Source organism: Agelaius phoeniceus, chromosome 3 (assembly GCF_051311805.1).
Source record: "Agelaius phoeniceus isolate bAgePho1 chromosome 3, bAgePho1.hap1, whole genome shotgun sequence".
Lineage (NCBI taxonomy): Eukaryota > Metazoa > Chordata > Aves > Passeriformes > Icteridae > Agelaius > Agelaius phoeniceus.
The window spans coordinates 21,929,948-21,946,784 of NC_135267.1; the positions used below are offsets into that span (position 1 = coordinate 21,929,948).

The 16,837-nt window shown below is 39.1% G+C and overlaps 1 protein-coding gene across 7 annotated transcripts in view; it reads left to right on the forward strand.

Moving 5' to 3' along the window:
- MEI4 (meiotic double-stranded break formation protein 4) overlaps positions 1 to 16,837 on the forward strand; it is a 132,761-nt gene that overhangs the window by 44,139 nt on the left and 71,785 nt on the right. Inside the window, exon 1 of one of the 7 annotated variants that reach the window (XM_077174849.1) lies at positions 14,837 to 15,203. The exons of the other annotated variants lie outside the window; for them this stretch is intronic. Within the exon in view, the coding sequence (XP_077030964.1) occupies positions 15,089 to 15,203 (115 nt within the window). The 5' untranslated portion in view covers positions 14,837 to 15,088. Of the gene's footprint in view, positions 1 to 14,836; positions 15,204 to 16,837 lie in introns of those variants that run through there. 7 annotated transcript variants of the gene reach the window in all.

The following is a 16,837-nucleotide window of genomic DNA, read 5'->3' on the forward strand; positions in this document are numbered from 1 at the left end:
GAAAAGAAAAGAAAAGAAAAGAAAAGGAAAGGAAACAAAAAAAAAAAAACCAAACCAAACCAAAACAAAAAAGATAAACCCAGAGGGACAATAGGTATTTATTTAATGACAGGACCTGATTTTCATAAGGTGTTTGCTTACTTGAATTGAAACCATTCAAAATAAAGAATAAGCAATTCACTGAAATTTGAGAATTAGACATCAAACCAAGTCTGATTTATCTGTTGAAGTAAACTGAAAAGAAAATTTCACAGTGTCTGGCACAGTCAAAGGTAGAAATCCTTCCTCTTCATTACCCTCCTCCAGATGCTTAGACCTTGTCTCCAGGAATACATCATGTGAGAAACTTGTCAATTATCAAAACTTTTAACTCTAAGACTGCGATTAGACAGAAAATAGAAATATGTTTCAAAATTAATGCAGTAAAGAACTATGGCAGTAATAAAAGAAGCCTTATGCTTCCTTTCAATATTTCCTCATTTTAGTTATTGGTTTGCAATATCAGCATCCCATTAACAGTCTAAGCTACAAAGACTTCAGGATAATAGATCTTCCTTTAGGCACCAGTGTTTGAAGGGAAAAGGACAATTTAATATTCTAAAATCAGTGGAACTGTGTGGGCAGTAAGGAAGAGGGGCTTATCTGTAGATTTACTGTGAAACAATTATGCTCCTGCAAGCTCTAAATCCCTCTCCTACTCACAATTAAAGGCATAGATAACTTCCTAATGTACAGCAGCTGACAGATCAGATGATGGAAAGCCAATATCTATCACTCCCTGTTTACTTCTTACTTTGTATGGGAAAAATCAGCCATATGCAGAATTCATTTGGGATAAAAAGAGCTTGGGTAGCAGAGCATAGTAGGAAACTTTCATCCATCAACTCTCCCCAGAAAGACAGGATATTTCATTTGCAGGGCAGAGCAGGAGATACCAAAGGAGGAAGCAATCAGTTCAATAACAAAGGGAAAACTCTCAAGCAGAACTTCAAGCTCCTAAATGACTTCCTGAAAGGCCCTTGCACAGCTCCTTATTGGTTCTTTTGTTTGTCCTCAGGAAGGCAATTGCCAGAAACTTGATTTCAATTTGAAAGCTTTCATTTATAAAGAATGCAGCACCAAAGGAACCAACCAGTGTGGCATATTAACCGGTACAGTGAATCAAATCTTGAAGACTTTCTTCAGAGTTTGTGTTTTGCAGCCTATAAAAACTCTAGAAACCAGACCTGGCAGAATCTTTAGCACTTCAGGAACCCCAGAATTTGGCCTGCTGGGTTTACCTGTGAAGCTCTTGCCTTCAACTTTTAAACAGTTTGTACATCCAAATTCAGTTTATGTCACTAGTAAATTAATCCAATCCACCAACAAAGCTTACATTTAATGCACATTACTGTTCTCTTATGTCAGAGAAATCTATGAAAGTGATCCTGCTGAATCCAAAGCATCCTATGACTCTCCTAAAGCTCTTTGGAGGCAGAGAGACTTGCCCACTGCAGAGCAGGGATTTACTGCCTGCGAACTCAGCATCTGTGATACTTAGATTGTCAGCTTAAGTACTTTAAAACTTTCTTCTGTGTCCTTATTTTTCCCATTAATCTCTTATCTTATGCAATATAAAAAGAAGACTGACAAAATAAATTGTGCAAGTAGGAATCCAAATGAGTAGTTTGGCTTGTCTCCAAAATGTCAGTAAAAACATCCCCATTTTCACATTACTTTTCAAATTTCTGTATTCTTCCTTCTCCCCTTCTCTTAATTTCACAGGAGATTCCTGGCTGATCCTTGCTTGTCATAAAGATTTTGCAAGGAATTTTTGAAGGGGGATTTAATTAGGATGGCCAGTAATAGCTCACTTTTGTTAACTCAAGCACAGCATCACCAGCTGGGCAAGGGAGGGGATTGTCCTGCTCTGCTCTGCACTGGGGCAGCCTCACCTCGAGTGCTGGGGGCAGTTCTGGGCACCACGATGTCAGAAAGACATGAAACTATTAGAGAGTGTCCAAGGAGGGCAACAAAGATGGGGAAGGGCCTTGAGGGGAAGCTGTGTGAGGAGCAGCTGAGGGCACTGGGTCTGTTCAGCCTGGAGGAGACTGAGGGGAGACCTCACTGCAGTTACAGCTTCCTTGTGAGGGGGAGAGGAGGGGCAGGCACTGATCTCTGCTCTGTGGTGCCAGTGACAGGATCCAAGGGAATGGCCTGAAGCTGTGTCAGGGGAGGTTTAGCCTGGATATCAGGAAATGTTTATTCACCCAGAGGGTGTTGGGCACTGGAACAGGCTCCCCAGGGAAGTGATCACAGCCCAAGCCTGACAGAGTTCAAGAAGTGTTTGGATAATGCTCTCAGGCACCTGGTGTGACTCTTGGGGATGGTGCTGTGCAGAACATTGATGGACTCAATGATCCTTGTGGGTCCCTTCAAACTGAGCATATTCTGTGATTCTATGACTGACCTACACCTTCCTCCATCTGCCAACACTTCTGGGTCCAAGCCCAGATGCCTAATATATATGTGCAAAACTGCATGAAACAATTTGCACATAGAGTCTGCTTGCCTGGCCCAGCAACTACACAGAAGCCTGGAAAGCAGCAGGTCCTCTGAAGAAAACATACCAGTTTCCTGGGTGCTACCCCAAAGGCCCTCTGCTCTAAGGGATATGTGAAAGGAGCTGAATCAAACCAATGAGAAATCTTTCTTGAAAAAAAGGGTCTATTCTTGTCATCTCCTGATAACACAAGCAACACCTTAACCTCCAAAACATTTACCTAAGGGGAAACATTATCTCAGTCTTCAGAAAATCTGGGTACTTTTCGCAGTGTTATATCTCAATGACTGAAATGAAGTCAAAACCACTGTGTCAATTGTGCTCCTTCAGGATTACATTTCAGTTGCAGTGAGACTGATGCAAATAAGTAATGACCATGGCAGATACTGGTCAACAAGTAAGTTGCTTCCTTTTTATTCACTGACCCATAGCTGAAGTGACTGGAAATCACCCTTCCAGAAAATGGTATCAAAAAAGCAGGTTCAGCTGTTTTTCATCCAACTGGCTGTTTCTGTTTAAAGCTTTGCAGCAGAGTTTTTATTTTTTGAAAGAAAGGATGCTTGCTTTGATCTTACAAATGTGTATCATTATTTTTTAATCAGTTCAATTGTGAACGTGAGAAGCATGTTTTTGTGCTTAAACATATTGTGCAGAGACTTGCATAAAGGAAAACAATAAAAGGAATTGTAACAATTCTTGTTTCCAGTTTCTACAGTTACTTCTATCCAGTTTTAAAGTCTTGGTGTTAATTTCAGGTGTTATTATTAGTGACTATTTAAACAAGAAAACACTTTTTTAGCGTTTAGATGCTTTGGGGGCTTATTTTAATGTTAGACATCGGAAGACAATGACCTGTTTCAACAGATTAAAAACATAATTTAAAATGAGATGCTACTGTATTGGATGCGTCTGAGACAGGGCTAGTTTTCCCCACTGCAGCCTTCATAGTGCTGTGCATTGTAGGGGACCTAGGATCTAGAAAGGTGTTGATAATGCAGCAGCAGTACTGGCCCTCCATGACCCCCCTACTGCACCCAGTAGACTGGGGGGGACAAGGTCTTGGGAGGGGACCTTGTATGATATCCCGTTGGACCAAAGTAACCAAAGGGATATCCATACCATAGGGCATCAGTTCAGCAGATGTTCTCAGCAGAGCAGTACAGCATTTGTCTTCCAAAGCAACTGCTGTTCATACTGATGCCTACCTGTGAAGTAGCTGGGTATCACCTGCTGATGGGAAGTACAGAAGAAATCTTCTGGTCTTCCTTTGTTTCCATGTACAACCTTTGCTTTTGCTTTATTAAAGTGCCTTTACCTTGAATCATGAGTTTTCCTGCTTCTTATTTTCTCCATCTGCATCTTGCTAAGGAGGGAAGAAAATAAGGCGTCTTGGAAGGCACCTGGCACCCAGCCAGGTTAACCATCACAACTATCAAATTAAAGAACTCACTACCAAGAACTCTCTACCAAGACTGCCTACTTTCTTCTCTCTCTTTGAAATATTCAGTGGATTGTTCTATGTGCTAATCATCATGCAAGAAACTTTAGCTCCTAGGTGATCCCAGAAATCAAGACTCAAACTAGGGGAAAATAATGAACAGGATGTGGAAATTTCCAATGCACAGATTTACCCTGTAGTTTTTGTGGAGGCTCAAAATTATTTTATAATCTTATTGTTTCTTTGCTTTAAATTGAAAACATAAATCCATGCTTTATCATTTTTTCATTTTAGTTTGAACTATTTTAGTCACTTAGCAATCAATCTAATGTTCATGATTTTCTGATATTAATAACTCAGTATTTCCTTTAAACTATTTCCTTTGAAATCTCACTGTCTAAGCCCTTATAAAAGTCCAATTTGAGTGGCATTTATGATTTTATAGTGAAGGACCTGTCAGTTTTTTAATGATAAAGTTTTCTTTTCAAGAAAATTTACATAATCTTTTAATTTGTTCAGAGAAAACTGAATGATTTTTTTGGATTTTCCCATATTTGATAGGATTTTGCAAGGTTTCTCTGAGCTACTTAGATATTCCACAGGGGCTTTCTTAGCCTTGTGGTGCAAACTAACATGGTGCATCACAGTCACTCAAACTGTAATTTAAGCATAGAAAATCTGTATGGGATGACATTTGACACAGTACTCAATAGCAACTCTTTGAGTTACAAATGGTATAGGATCTTGTGAGTTCTGTTAGAAAATATAAATCTCCTGAAAACGTGCAAAGAATTTAGGTTGGAGGAATAATGGTTTGGACACATGTAAAAACCTACTCTATTTAATTTAAAACAAATTTATCTAAGCACCCAGTTTTGCAAAACTGAATTAACATCTCTGATGCATAAATATACATGTATTTGGAAAATATAAATAGTGATATTTTATATGGCTACAGCCTGACTTACAGCTGTCATTTCACCAAAAAAGGAGGAAAAAAACATTGCATAATTTCAACCCATCAAAATAAGTCCTCTAGCAAAAAAAATGAAGTAAGGCTCTGTAAAATTTAGTTGATGAGCTTTGATGGTAATATAAATGGAAAGCAGCCACTTTTGAGAAAGGCAAATTAACAGAAACCAACTGCTCTTTGATGTCTCCAAATTCTTTGTTGCTTTAAGCTCTCTGTCAGCCTTATTGAACTCCTCCCTTTTGCTTTACTGAAGACAGTTTCATCTTACAATCTAAATTTAAAAGATTTTGGTATTTTCTGCCAATGGAGTGTCCAATGGCTATCAGGTGACTTATCTCCTGTGGATAATTAGCTGAAATCATCTAACTATGATCAATAACACTTGGAAGGAGATATGGTTAAAAAGCATTACTTACATTAGTAAAGACTATGTATATAAATTGCATTTTTCCTTTGAACATAAAAGACAAGAAAACTTAGTGGATGATCTTGGAACCACACTGAAAAAGGCTAAATAAATGAACATTGAAAAAAGCAACTAGGTCAAAAAATTTTGGCAAAACTTAAGTCCAAGTTAGTTGCTAATCAGTATTTTTCTTAATCACATGGGTCAAATAGGGTAGCTGACCTCATTACATAGGGTGCTAGTAGAGAAGCTGGTGACAAAAGTTTAGTTCCCCCACTCTGTGGCTGATCTCGTGTCTCACTCTGTTCAATAAAATTGAAGCAATGGCACATTCTTACCAAAAAGATACAACCAAAACAGAAGGATCATAGAATCATAAGATTATAGAATAGTTAGGGTTGGAAGGAACCTTAAAGATCATCTAGTACCAACCCCCCCACCATGTGCCAGGACACACCTCACTAGACCAGGTTGCTCAGAGCCCCATCCAACTTGACTTTGATGGGGCATCTTCAACTTCCCTGGGCAACCTGTACCAGTGCCTCACAGTAAAGAACTTCCTCCTAATATCTAATCTAAACCTACTCTCTTTTAAGTTGAATCCATTCCCCATTCCCCCTTGTCCAATTAACATAAGCCATTAAAAAAAGTCCCTCTCTGTCTTTCTTGTAGGCTCCCTTCAGGTACTGGAAAGCTGCAATTAGGTCACCTCAATATGTTCTCTTTTCCAGGCTGAATAAACCAAATTCCTTCAGCCTTTCCTCATTGGAGAGGTGCTACATCCCTCTAATCATCTTTAGAGGTAGCCTCCTCTGGGCTTGCTTCAATAGGTCCATGTATTTCTTATGCTGGGGACGCCAGAGCTGGACGCAGTACAGGGAAAAAACACTGACCAGGAATGAAGGACGATCATTTACAGCAGTAATGAAGAGCTCAACAGTGTCTACAAGCTGAAACAGCACACAATGAAGAAAATACATGCCAGCAAATAAACTCTAAAAAACATTCTAACAGCCTTTCCCACTGCACTAAATGAGAGACAAAACTGGGCTAGGTAGACCCTTGGTCTCGCTTACTGAGCTGTGCATTATGTTTCCAATGTGTGCTTCCCTCCTTGGTGTTACTTGCTACTTGACTTACTAGTTAGAGACAGGTGAAACATATTGATTGACAGTCCAAGGAATGATCTGTGGGACATTGGGACCATCTCTTTGGCTCAGTATTGACTTTAAACTGAACGAATTCCCAGAGCATTCAGGCAGTCTATCTGATCTGTTTTCCACAAATAAAATGTAAGTAGCAAGGACAAGCTCATCTTCATGAATATTGGCAGAACAACTTTTAGCCCTGAAAACAAGTGTAGAAGTAATTCCTTATGAGGAAAGAGGATTTCTTAGCATATGAACAAATGCCAGTGGCAGCACAGGTATCTTTACATTTTGACAGTACCTCAAAAACTCTGGACAGTGTGAAGCATTTAAAAGCTGAAGCATTCTAAATGTCTGAAGACATTTAATAGCAAGGAATAGTGTTCTGAGGGCTACATAGACGAATATTTCAAATGAGGAAACAAAGAGGAAAACATTTTGTTAAAAGAATGGCCTCACTTGCAATGGCCACAATTCAGGTTGAGAAGGTATTTAATTTCTATTATGACATACAGAGGTTTAAAAACATGATCTGTTGTGCTAATATCGTTCATGTTTGTTCATTACCCAACTATAAATTATTATCAAAGTGTAGTAAAAATCCAGTCTGGCTAGTTATGAGGTATGGAATACAGACAAACAGATTACTGAATAGTTTGAAAAATGTTTAGGTTGCCCTTTTACACTCCAACTCATGTATCTTTTATCTTGACATATATCTGCCTTTGGCATGTTTGAAGAAATCTGGTTTTGAAATAATCAAGTCATGCATCTTAGAACTACCTGCCCTGGTCACAAATACACCACATTGCATATTTATTGACAGACACATTTTCTCTTGAGAGAATTATATTCATATGTGCATGGCTCTCAATGTATTCGTGCACATTATCTGTGTGTCAGATATGGGAATAAAGCATAAATAATATATTAGAGTTGAAGAAGAAATAAAAATTATGAAAGCTATTGGAAAAACAACTCCTCTCCAAATGCAAGGTGCATGGGAATAGAAGAGAATCATCTCCATAAATACATTTCTTCATCCAATTTCACCTTAGGTTCTCACAGATCAGTGCAGAGCAAAACTTCTGATTAAACTTCAATTTAATTTTCTTACAGACCTTAAGGAAATTATATATAAAGCACATATATCAAGTATCACATGCACTCCACAGAACTCATATTTCTTTATTCTCAGATATGAATTATCCAAGTAACCTATACAAGAATTTCACTCTGCTGAGTTGCTGCTTTCATTGTTTCCTAAATCCTTGAGACAAGAAGTTATAGAGTCAATCAAGCTTAGAGAACAAATGAATGTCACAGGTGAAATGAAGAACTGTGCATTTATTTTACATAACTGGAAGATCAAACAGTGAATTATTTCAACAAAAGTCTAGAATTTAGTTAGAACAAAACTCAATAGAACTTAGCTAGAAGTGAATTTAGTTCATTTTATGAACTACACTTATACAGTAGTTTCCACAGATTTAAGTGGAATTTGAAGTGTCCCTCCTTTAATAGGGGTTTTATGTTGTTGTAAGTCATGACATCTATGTCTAGTCCCAAAATTACACATGTAATAAAATTTAGGTTCACTTTTATTGCAGCCAATTCCTTTTAATCACTTGTTTTCTTCATAATTACAGGGTTTAGCAATCCTGGTTTTGGTTTGGTTTAGTGGTTTTTTTGGGGGGGGAGGGGGTTGTTGTTTTGGGGTTTTTAAATTTTTTTTTTTAATGTTTTCTACTCATTCAGCAGAAACATGATTAAATACAACATAGATATTTTAGCAGATGGGTGATTATCTCTTAAAACCTCCTATGGAATGGCTGTTTGTAGCAACTTATGGGTACATGCAATTTTCTCCCCTTAAAATATGCACAGCCCAATCTTCCTAGTTCTAATGTGCAACCTGAGTCCCACATATGGACTTTCAGATTTCTGGACAGCTGCATGAGGACATAACTTGTACAGACTGATTTGAATTTTAAATTGTATCACTTGAGTCACATCATGCAACTTCTAAATGGCATCTTCATTTGTACCTACTGGTGCTTACATTTGTATGTCACCACCATTTTATATTGGGCGTGGGAACCATGGTAATGTGACCCTCTCATGCTGCAAGCAGATGATCTTCTCTGAAGCAACAGCCCAGCTGCTGGGAGAAAGGATTTATGTCAGTCCATGGCCCTTCCCTGATGAGTGCCTGGAGCCACAGGAAGCACAGGTTAAGAGTTCCAAAGCAGATACAATATTGATTACAGCTACCTCGATCTGTTAGCATCATCTACAGCCCTTCAGCTGTAAAGCTGAGCAACCACTGACCCAGGATATGTGATGGGATTTTTCTGAGGAAAGGAAAGATTCATGCAAAGGAAATCTCAGGAAGCCCGTTGTTATAGTTGAACATATTCATCAGATAAATAAAAATACTTTCTTTACCTTTTTACCACACCCTGGTCACCTTGTCACTTCTGTACCTATCTATCCATCCATCTAAAAGCATATATATTTATATACATTTGTATATGGATACCTCTATAAATGACCTATTTTATTTATACAGCATTTGCGTTAGAAATTCCTTTTACTAGTCTAAAATATTTAAGTTTTTCTGAGGAGTGTTTTTTTCTTCTCCAATCTTCTTTACACAGTTGCCAGATACAAGGAATTCTGGGCTTCAAGAATCTACATTTTTAATATTAACCTGAAGCCTACATTTTGCACTAGGAAAAATGAATGAATTAATGGTTTAAGCTTGTTAAATTCAGTTGGACATATTTACAATTAGAGCAAACTGACAAAACTCATTTTAAGTGAATGAAATGGTGACAATTTGCATGGCTGAGCAGATGGCACTCCCTCTCCTCGCCTACAAGAGCAGTACAGCATGGTCGTTTTGAGGAAAGACATTAGCATAACTTTGAATACTAAACTGGACTGCACAGTCTATAATAATAGATTTATTATGCATTACTTATGTGTGCATCTAGCCTGACATCCCAACTCATGACCATGATAGTGCCACAGTATAGCACAGGGCCTTAAAACAGCTTCCATGTTGCTATGCATGGAATAGCATGCATTGTGGATTTTTTAGTAGGGGACTTCTCAGCACTACTGCCAAGGATCCTGGGAGGGACGAAAACTGGCAAATGCAGGTGCCATGGGAGAGATTCTTGCATTAATCAAAAGTCCTACCTGTGTGTAAGAGTGCCAGACCACATGCTATTTTCTCCAGTATAGATCAGACATATGTCCATATATAGCTAACAACCTCCAAAAACTCTCCTGTGATTTTACATCTGGAATACTAAAATTATTACAAAATAAAGATAAAAGCTACGCTAACCAGTTTCTGTCCAATAACTCAGTAGTCAGAGTGCTGGCACACACAAACTCCTTTCACTTCTGTGTCAGTGTTAAAGCCAACCTCTTTCACCTTGCAACCCAATTGACCAGGTTACAGTGAATCTTCAGGTGGGTAAGGTAGAATGTCAGAGCGGAATACTGAGTTTGGTTTGGTTTAGTTTAGTTTGGCTCAGTTTGGTTTGGTTTGGTTTGAACTAGAAGTTCTTTCTTACTCCTAGAACTTCTTACTAGTCAAGACTTATCACTAAGACAACACTGCAATTACAGCTGTTCCATCAAAGGAATGACTCTTTGGATTTTGGATCAGAGAATCAATTGGAATCATTGGAAAAGACCTCTAAGATCATTGAGTCCAACCATTCACCCAACACTAAACCATGCCTTGAAGAATCACATTTGCAAGTCATGTGGTATCATACATTCATACATAACCCCTCACAGGAAGGTAATTTGACTTCTTATCTGAAAATAGGGCAAATTTCAGTTGTCTCTAACGAATAATACATGCTACCTGGACCAGGGAATCAAAATCGGAGCCCTCATCTTCCTGCCTGTTAATTACTCTTTCACCACATTAAAGCTCCCTGTAGCCTAAAAACTATTTAACTTCACCCAAAGCAGGGCATTTTTGGCAAAAAGGTATTGAGACAAATCTCTTCCAGAACATCACTGTGATTACTGGGTGCAATGCTCCTTTGGGAAACAGGGTGCAAACTACCTGAATAAAAAATAAATCTGTATCCTTTAAGCTCTAAGCTGGTTAGACAGGCAAGGTGCTAGAAGCAATAGCACAACCACTGTGTCTCAAGTGGGCACCTGGCCTTTCCACTGTGTGAAGCGTGTTAAGTGTGTTAAGTCAGTATGTTCCAGGAAATGAAACTCACTTCATCACAACTTATGCCTGACCCAGCTGAGTCAACAGAAAAAAATGGACATTGGAACCCATGATTCAGCTGACACCTCATGCTTGCACAGAGGATCGCTAATCAAAATGTCTCAGGATTCAAACACAATCATGTGGATATTTTAATGCATTCAATTTTCTATATTATGAGGCAGTTAGCAGGGACTGCTCATATGTTGTTTGGTAAAGTTCTGTGTATAGAACTGTAATCTGTATTTTTTATATCCTAGGACATCTATATCGTAGCAATTACCTGTTTACCTCTTTGCCTTTTTAAGAACTTCATGAAGAAAACCTTGTGGAACTGCAATAAAAAGTACTAAATTAAATGAAAAGTCTTTATATGTTCTTTAATTCTTCTCAGATGTCTGTTGCTGTAGAGAAGGAAAGTCTAGCAACACCCCTGTTTTGTTACTCTTAGATAAATGATGAAATTTAAATGCAGAAAATTACCTGCTATATTGTCACATTAATTTTTAAGTATCATTCGGACTACTCGCTAATATGCTTTTATCGTTTTTCTTACCTAGTGGAGTGAGAATCTTTCAGTACTGATTTCCAGACAGTAAAATTCTTTGAGGGAAAGGTTTTATCTTTCCTTCTACTGTATAGAAAGGAATGGAATCTGTTGTCATTAATTTTATGTGATGACAAAGCACTATGAAGTATCTATTCATAATTGATGGCATGATGCCTATAAACCGTACGAAGTTTTTTAGTTTCCCTGTTCTCCTCATATCATGTCTAAATTTTTACATTGTTTTTATAGAACAAGGTTTTCATTGCATCAGACACTGAAATGTGATCCTTTTTTCCCTGATGATAATGCTTTATTTCTCAACAGAAAAAAAGATGTCATTGCATAACTCACTGAACATCCTGGATCAGATACATTTAGAATTGCAGATTATGCTCAAAGGGACTGCTTGAGCCATATTGGTTCTATCAGAATTACATAGAAAATAGAGCCATCAAAACCACATTATATTCTGTTTTGAAAACAGCTTGATGCTGAGTAATAAAGTATCATGATGCCAATTTTTTAAAATATTTTTAATTAAATATGGCACTGAAACACATGGGGAAAAAGGGTCAAATGGGAAGATTTTGATGCTTCTGCTCACGATTTTCACATGCTTTTAAAAACACTGTATCTCTTGCACCACCTCAGCTAAACAAAATTGCAGCTATGACAGTTGAGACAGCACGTTTCATATGTGTTTTCAGACACTTCCAGTTCTCAGGCAAAAAGACATGCATTAAAATATAAAGATGCCTTATAAATTCTAACAGCCTGTAGTTCTCCAAATGAAAATATATTCTTCAATGCTCAAATTGTTACTGATACTGTAACCATCCACTAAGAGCAGGGCACGCCTGTTTGACAGTAATGTAATCCACTTACTTTTAATAACTGATTGAAGCCTGTGGTTTTTGGGTTTGGTTTTAGTTCACCACTCAGTTGTTTGAAATCATTCAGCATGTGGATTGGTTAAATACTGAGAACTCATGACCTCTCAGGTCATGTGACTAAACACCTCACTGCTTTTATGTTTAATTAATAACAAAAGCAGCTAATTATTTTGTATGACCTTTTGACACAAAGATATCCTTTAACTGTTTTTGAGATCAAAAGACATATTCACAAAAAGATCAAAATAATTTATGTGCAACTAGTAGAATCAGCTTCTTTCACAAACTACAAACTGCTTATTTCAAACTGAAGCTTCATTTCACTGTTGTCTCACTTCAGATTACATACAGTGCTAATCACCCCATGTTTGGATAGCTTATTTTTTATTTATCAGATATAATATTAATTTGCACCATACACCAATACATTTGCACATACACATTGTTCATTTATGAAAAAGTAATGTTAGATTATGTTGCTTGGACATCACAAAGAAACTCTTCATGAAAAGTTGGTCAGGCATTGGAATGGGGTGCCTAGGGAGGGGGTGGAGTCACTGTCCCTGGAGGTGCTCAGGAAATAACAGGATGTGGCACTCAGTGCCATGGTCTAATTAACAGGGTGCTGATCAAAGATTGGACTTAATGATCTTGAAAGTGTTTTCCAGCCTTAATGATCCTATGATTCTATGTAATCACTGGGAATACTCACTGAATAAAGTTAATGCAAGTTCTACACATTATTTTTTAGAAGTGTTCTTCAATAGAACAGGAACACACATCTCAGTGATTCTGCAGTTGATTTTGCCCAGATTTTGCTGCTTTCAGGTGAATAAAAAATTTATTAGAGATGCTCTATTAATAGTGGGGGCGCACCAGCATTTTTCCAACTTGAAAATATGGGATTCTTCAACTTATTTTAAAAGCAAACCTAAAGATGGTAGTAAGTTGTACTTTGGTTGGTATTCTGAAGTGGTGCACAGTAACTTTGAAAGTTACTTAAAATTGCAAATTTAAGAAACGTGCCTTCTAACTACTAGCTCCAAATTAAAAAAAAATGGGAACTGTGCATCTAAAACTGAATTTATACAGCTCTTTTTTTATTATTATGATTAATGTAGTTAAAGTACAAAACAATAAAGCGAAAAACCTCTCTCCAGGCAGCTGCCTAATGGTAGAAGGCCTCAAGATTTTTAGGTGCCTCTCAATAAGCCTAAAATTGCAAGCAGAACTGCTACTCAGAAAAAGTAAAGCCCCTTTCTTTTTAGAACAGTAATAATGTTGCCCCTGCCAAATCCTATTTTTTAGATTCATCTCTCTGCATACAGGTGACAGGTTTGCAGGTAAAAGCACTGATATCTCTGAATCTTTTATTTCAGTCTCAGCTGAAAAGATTAAATGAAAACATGGGTGTTCCAATCTATATAATGAGTGTCCAGTTTGCAAAGCATCTGCATCACTTATATGCACAAAAGATGCACAGAAAATGACAGGGTAGCTGCTGATATGTCAGTTTTAGAAGACTGGAGAATGCTTTATTTTTTTCCCCTTGAGTTTCACTGAGAAATCAGTGCTGTCAGAATGAAAATGTTCTCCAACTTTTTCTATCTAATTCATTTTTATAATTTGAAGTCTAAAATGAAAGTTTCGGTGTGTTAACAGTTTTCTGTAGTTCAGAAGGTAAATCCTTCAAAATAAAAGAAAATGTGTATTTGCTCAAAAATTTTCCTTTATGTATATTGGTAAAAAAAGAAGTTTTTTGAAGAAAGAGCATTATAAAAATAATGCTCCTTAGATTATCCAAGAAATGAGGATGAGGGTTATAAAAGTGTGTATTGTTTGTCCCATCTGAATATTTGTGTGTTCAGAAAGATTGACTACCCTCTACTTAAAAACTTGATGTATTGTGATAAGCATAACTGCACTTAATGCATCTGACTTCCTTTCTTATTTTTCATCTCTCCTGTCTTCCCTTCTCGGCCTGCTCAACCAAGTATTAATAAAAATTTCTTCGGGCTGTCAAGCATTAGAACAGGCTGTCCAGGGAAGTGGTGGAGTCACCCTTCGAGAAAGTATTTAAAAGTTGTGTAGATGTGGCACTGAAGGACATGATTGAGTGGTGGACTTGAAGTGCTGAGTTAATGGTTGGAATCAATGATCTTAAAGGTCTTTTCCACCCAAAATGATTCTGATTCTATGCCTCTGGCATAGATTCCATTTCTGGCCAAGAAGGCTTATCACAGCCTTTTCAGCACAGTTTGTGGAGAGAACATAATTTTTCATACAAAGATAATTTCTTAACTGGTGAGCTTGGTTCACAGAGTTTCTGCTAAAAGGCAGCTTCTATTTCCAATGCATGGTTAAAGAAGTTTCACGATCCCATTTCCTCTTACAGTATTGTGCTGGTTTTGGCCGGGATAGAGTTAACTTTCTGCACAGTGGCTAGTATGGGGCTATGCTTTAGGTAAGAAAAGTTTAAAGAGGCATAAGTTAATCAGCAAAACACTTTGAGAGACCTTAATGGAATTTATAGCAATAGGAAGTGTAAAAGTGTGGGGGGTGGTTTCGGTGACCCAGGTGATGAGCAGGCCCAGCGTCCGGCCGGACTCCAGGGCTGGGACAGGCAGGCCCCGCTCCCTTCCTTCCCTGGCGGAAGGACCAGGGGCCTTCAGATGTGTCCTGCGGGGTTCCACGGCTTCCCCCCTCCTGCACCTTCCCGACTGAGGCGGCCTTTGCAGCCAGCCGGCCTTCGCGCTTCCCTCTCATCCCAGCCCCCGCAGCGGGAAGCGAGGCCCGCGCGTCCGCGGGCGCTGCCGGCTCCCGCAGGGAACAGCCGCCTTCGGTCCAGATAAACGCGAGTGGGAGCGAAGGGCCCGCAGCGAGGAGATGCCAGCCCTGGGCCCCAGGGCCGGGGCTGTGCCTGACCACAGCGGGGCCGGAGAGGTGACGGTCCGGCCCCGGGCCATGGAGCCGGGGCGCGGCCCCCGCGGCGCTGCTGCAGGTGGGTGCGAGCGCGGGGCCATTGGGGCTTCCGGGGAGGCTCTGAGGGAGGCTCCGAGAGGGCTCCGGGAGATGCCCCCAGCCCGCGGTGTCAGTGGCTTTTGGGGACATCCCTCATGTGCAAAGGCTGCCTCGGACAGCCCCCAGGTTCTCCTGGTTCCCCTGGAACAACCACCTGGTTCCCTTGGGACACCCGCCTCGTCTCCATGCGGGAAGCCTTATGTGGGCAGCCTCAGGTGATCAGAGTGGTTTCCTCAGGAGAGGTTGAGTTTATCTGGGAGGAAATGGGAGCCTTCTCATGAAAGCTGCACTGCTTTGGTTATTAATAATAAAGAATCAGCTATTAATTACTTGTCTCTATTAGTTACAAATCTGAAGTTTTCTCCTGTCCATTTCACTTGAGTCACAAGGAAAAAACACTATTGTGAAGTTTTGTTGGATGGGTGCTGGGATTCAATTAATGTTGTTAGTCCTCCTGTTACAAAATGGTTGTGTGACTATGCAGATATAATAGAGTATCAAAGAATTATCAGTTACCAATATTTTTACCTGATTATTTCCAATGTCAGTGAATTGAAATGATAGTTTCTGATCACTCTGACCTTAAGAATCCAGAAATCATAGGGCTTAGTCACTTGCATTTTTCTCATTGACTGATGGAAGAAAGTAATTATTAATTTTGTATTATCACAGAATGGCCTAGAGTTAGAGGTCCTTAAAGATCATCTAGTTCCAACCCTCCTGCCATGGGCAGGGACACCTTCCCCTAGACCAGGTTGCTCAAAATCCGATCCATCCTGGTTTTAAACAGTTCCAGGGATGGAGTTTAACCCCAGCTGGCAACTAAGTACCACACAGCCTTTTTTTCAGTCTCCCCACCCCAGCGGGGATAATAATAAAGAAAAGGTAAATCTAATGGGTTGAGATAATAATAATCTAATAATTGAAATAAAATATTATAATTGTGATACTAAGTATGCTAGTAACATGACTAATAAGAAGAGTTGTCAAAAGAAAAGGAAGAGAGAGTAAAAGAACCCAAGAGAAACAAGTGATGAACATGGTTGCTCAGCTCCTGATAACCAATGCCCAGCCCATTCTGAGCAGAGATCCCAATATTCCTTTGGCCAGTTTGGGTCACCTGTCCTGGCCTTGCTCACGTCCCAGCTTTCAGTGCAGCTCCTCAGTAGTGGAGGATGAGTCATTATAAAGCCCTTGACTTAGGGTAAACACTACATAGCGTCAGCCAAAACATCAGGATGTTATTGACATCATTCTCATACTAAATCCAAAACCCACAGCTTTCTACCAGCTACTAAGAGGAAAATGTCCCAGCTAAAACCAAGCTGCATTGACAGCTTCTCCAGGCAGTCTGTTCCAATGTCTCACCGTCCTCAGAGTAAACAATGTCTTCTTAATATCTATTCTAAATCTGCCCTCTTTCAGTTTAAACTCATTCCCTCTTGTCTTGTCCTTGAAAAAGCCCCTCTCAAGCTTTCTTGTAATACCCTTTGGGTGCTGAAAGGCACCCTGGAGCATTCTCTTCTCCAGGCTAAGCAACCTCAACTCTCTCAACCTACATTCAGAGAGGTGCTCCAGCCTTCTGATCATCAGGGCTTAGATGTTGTCTTAATT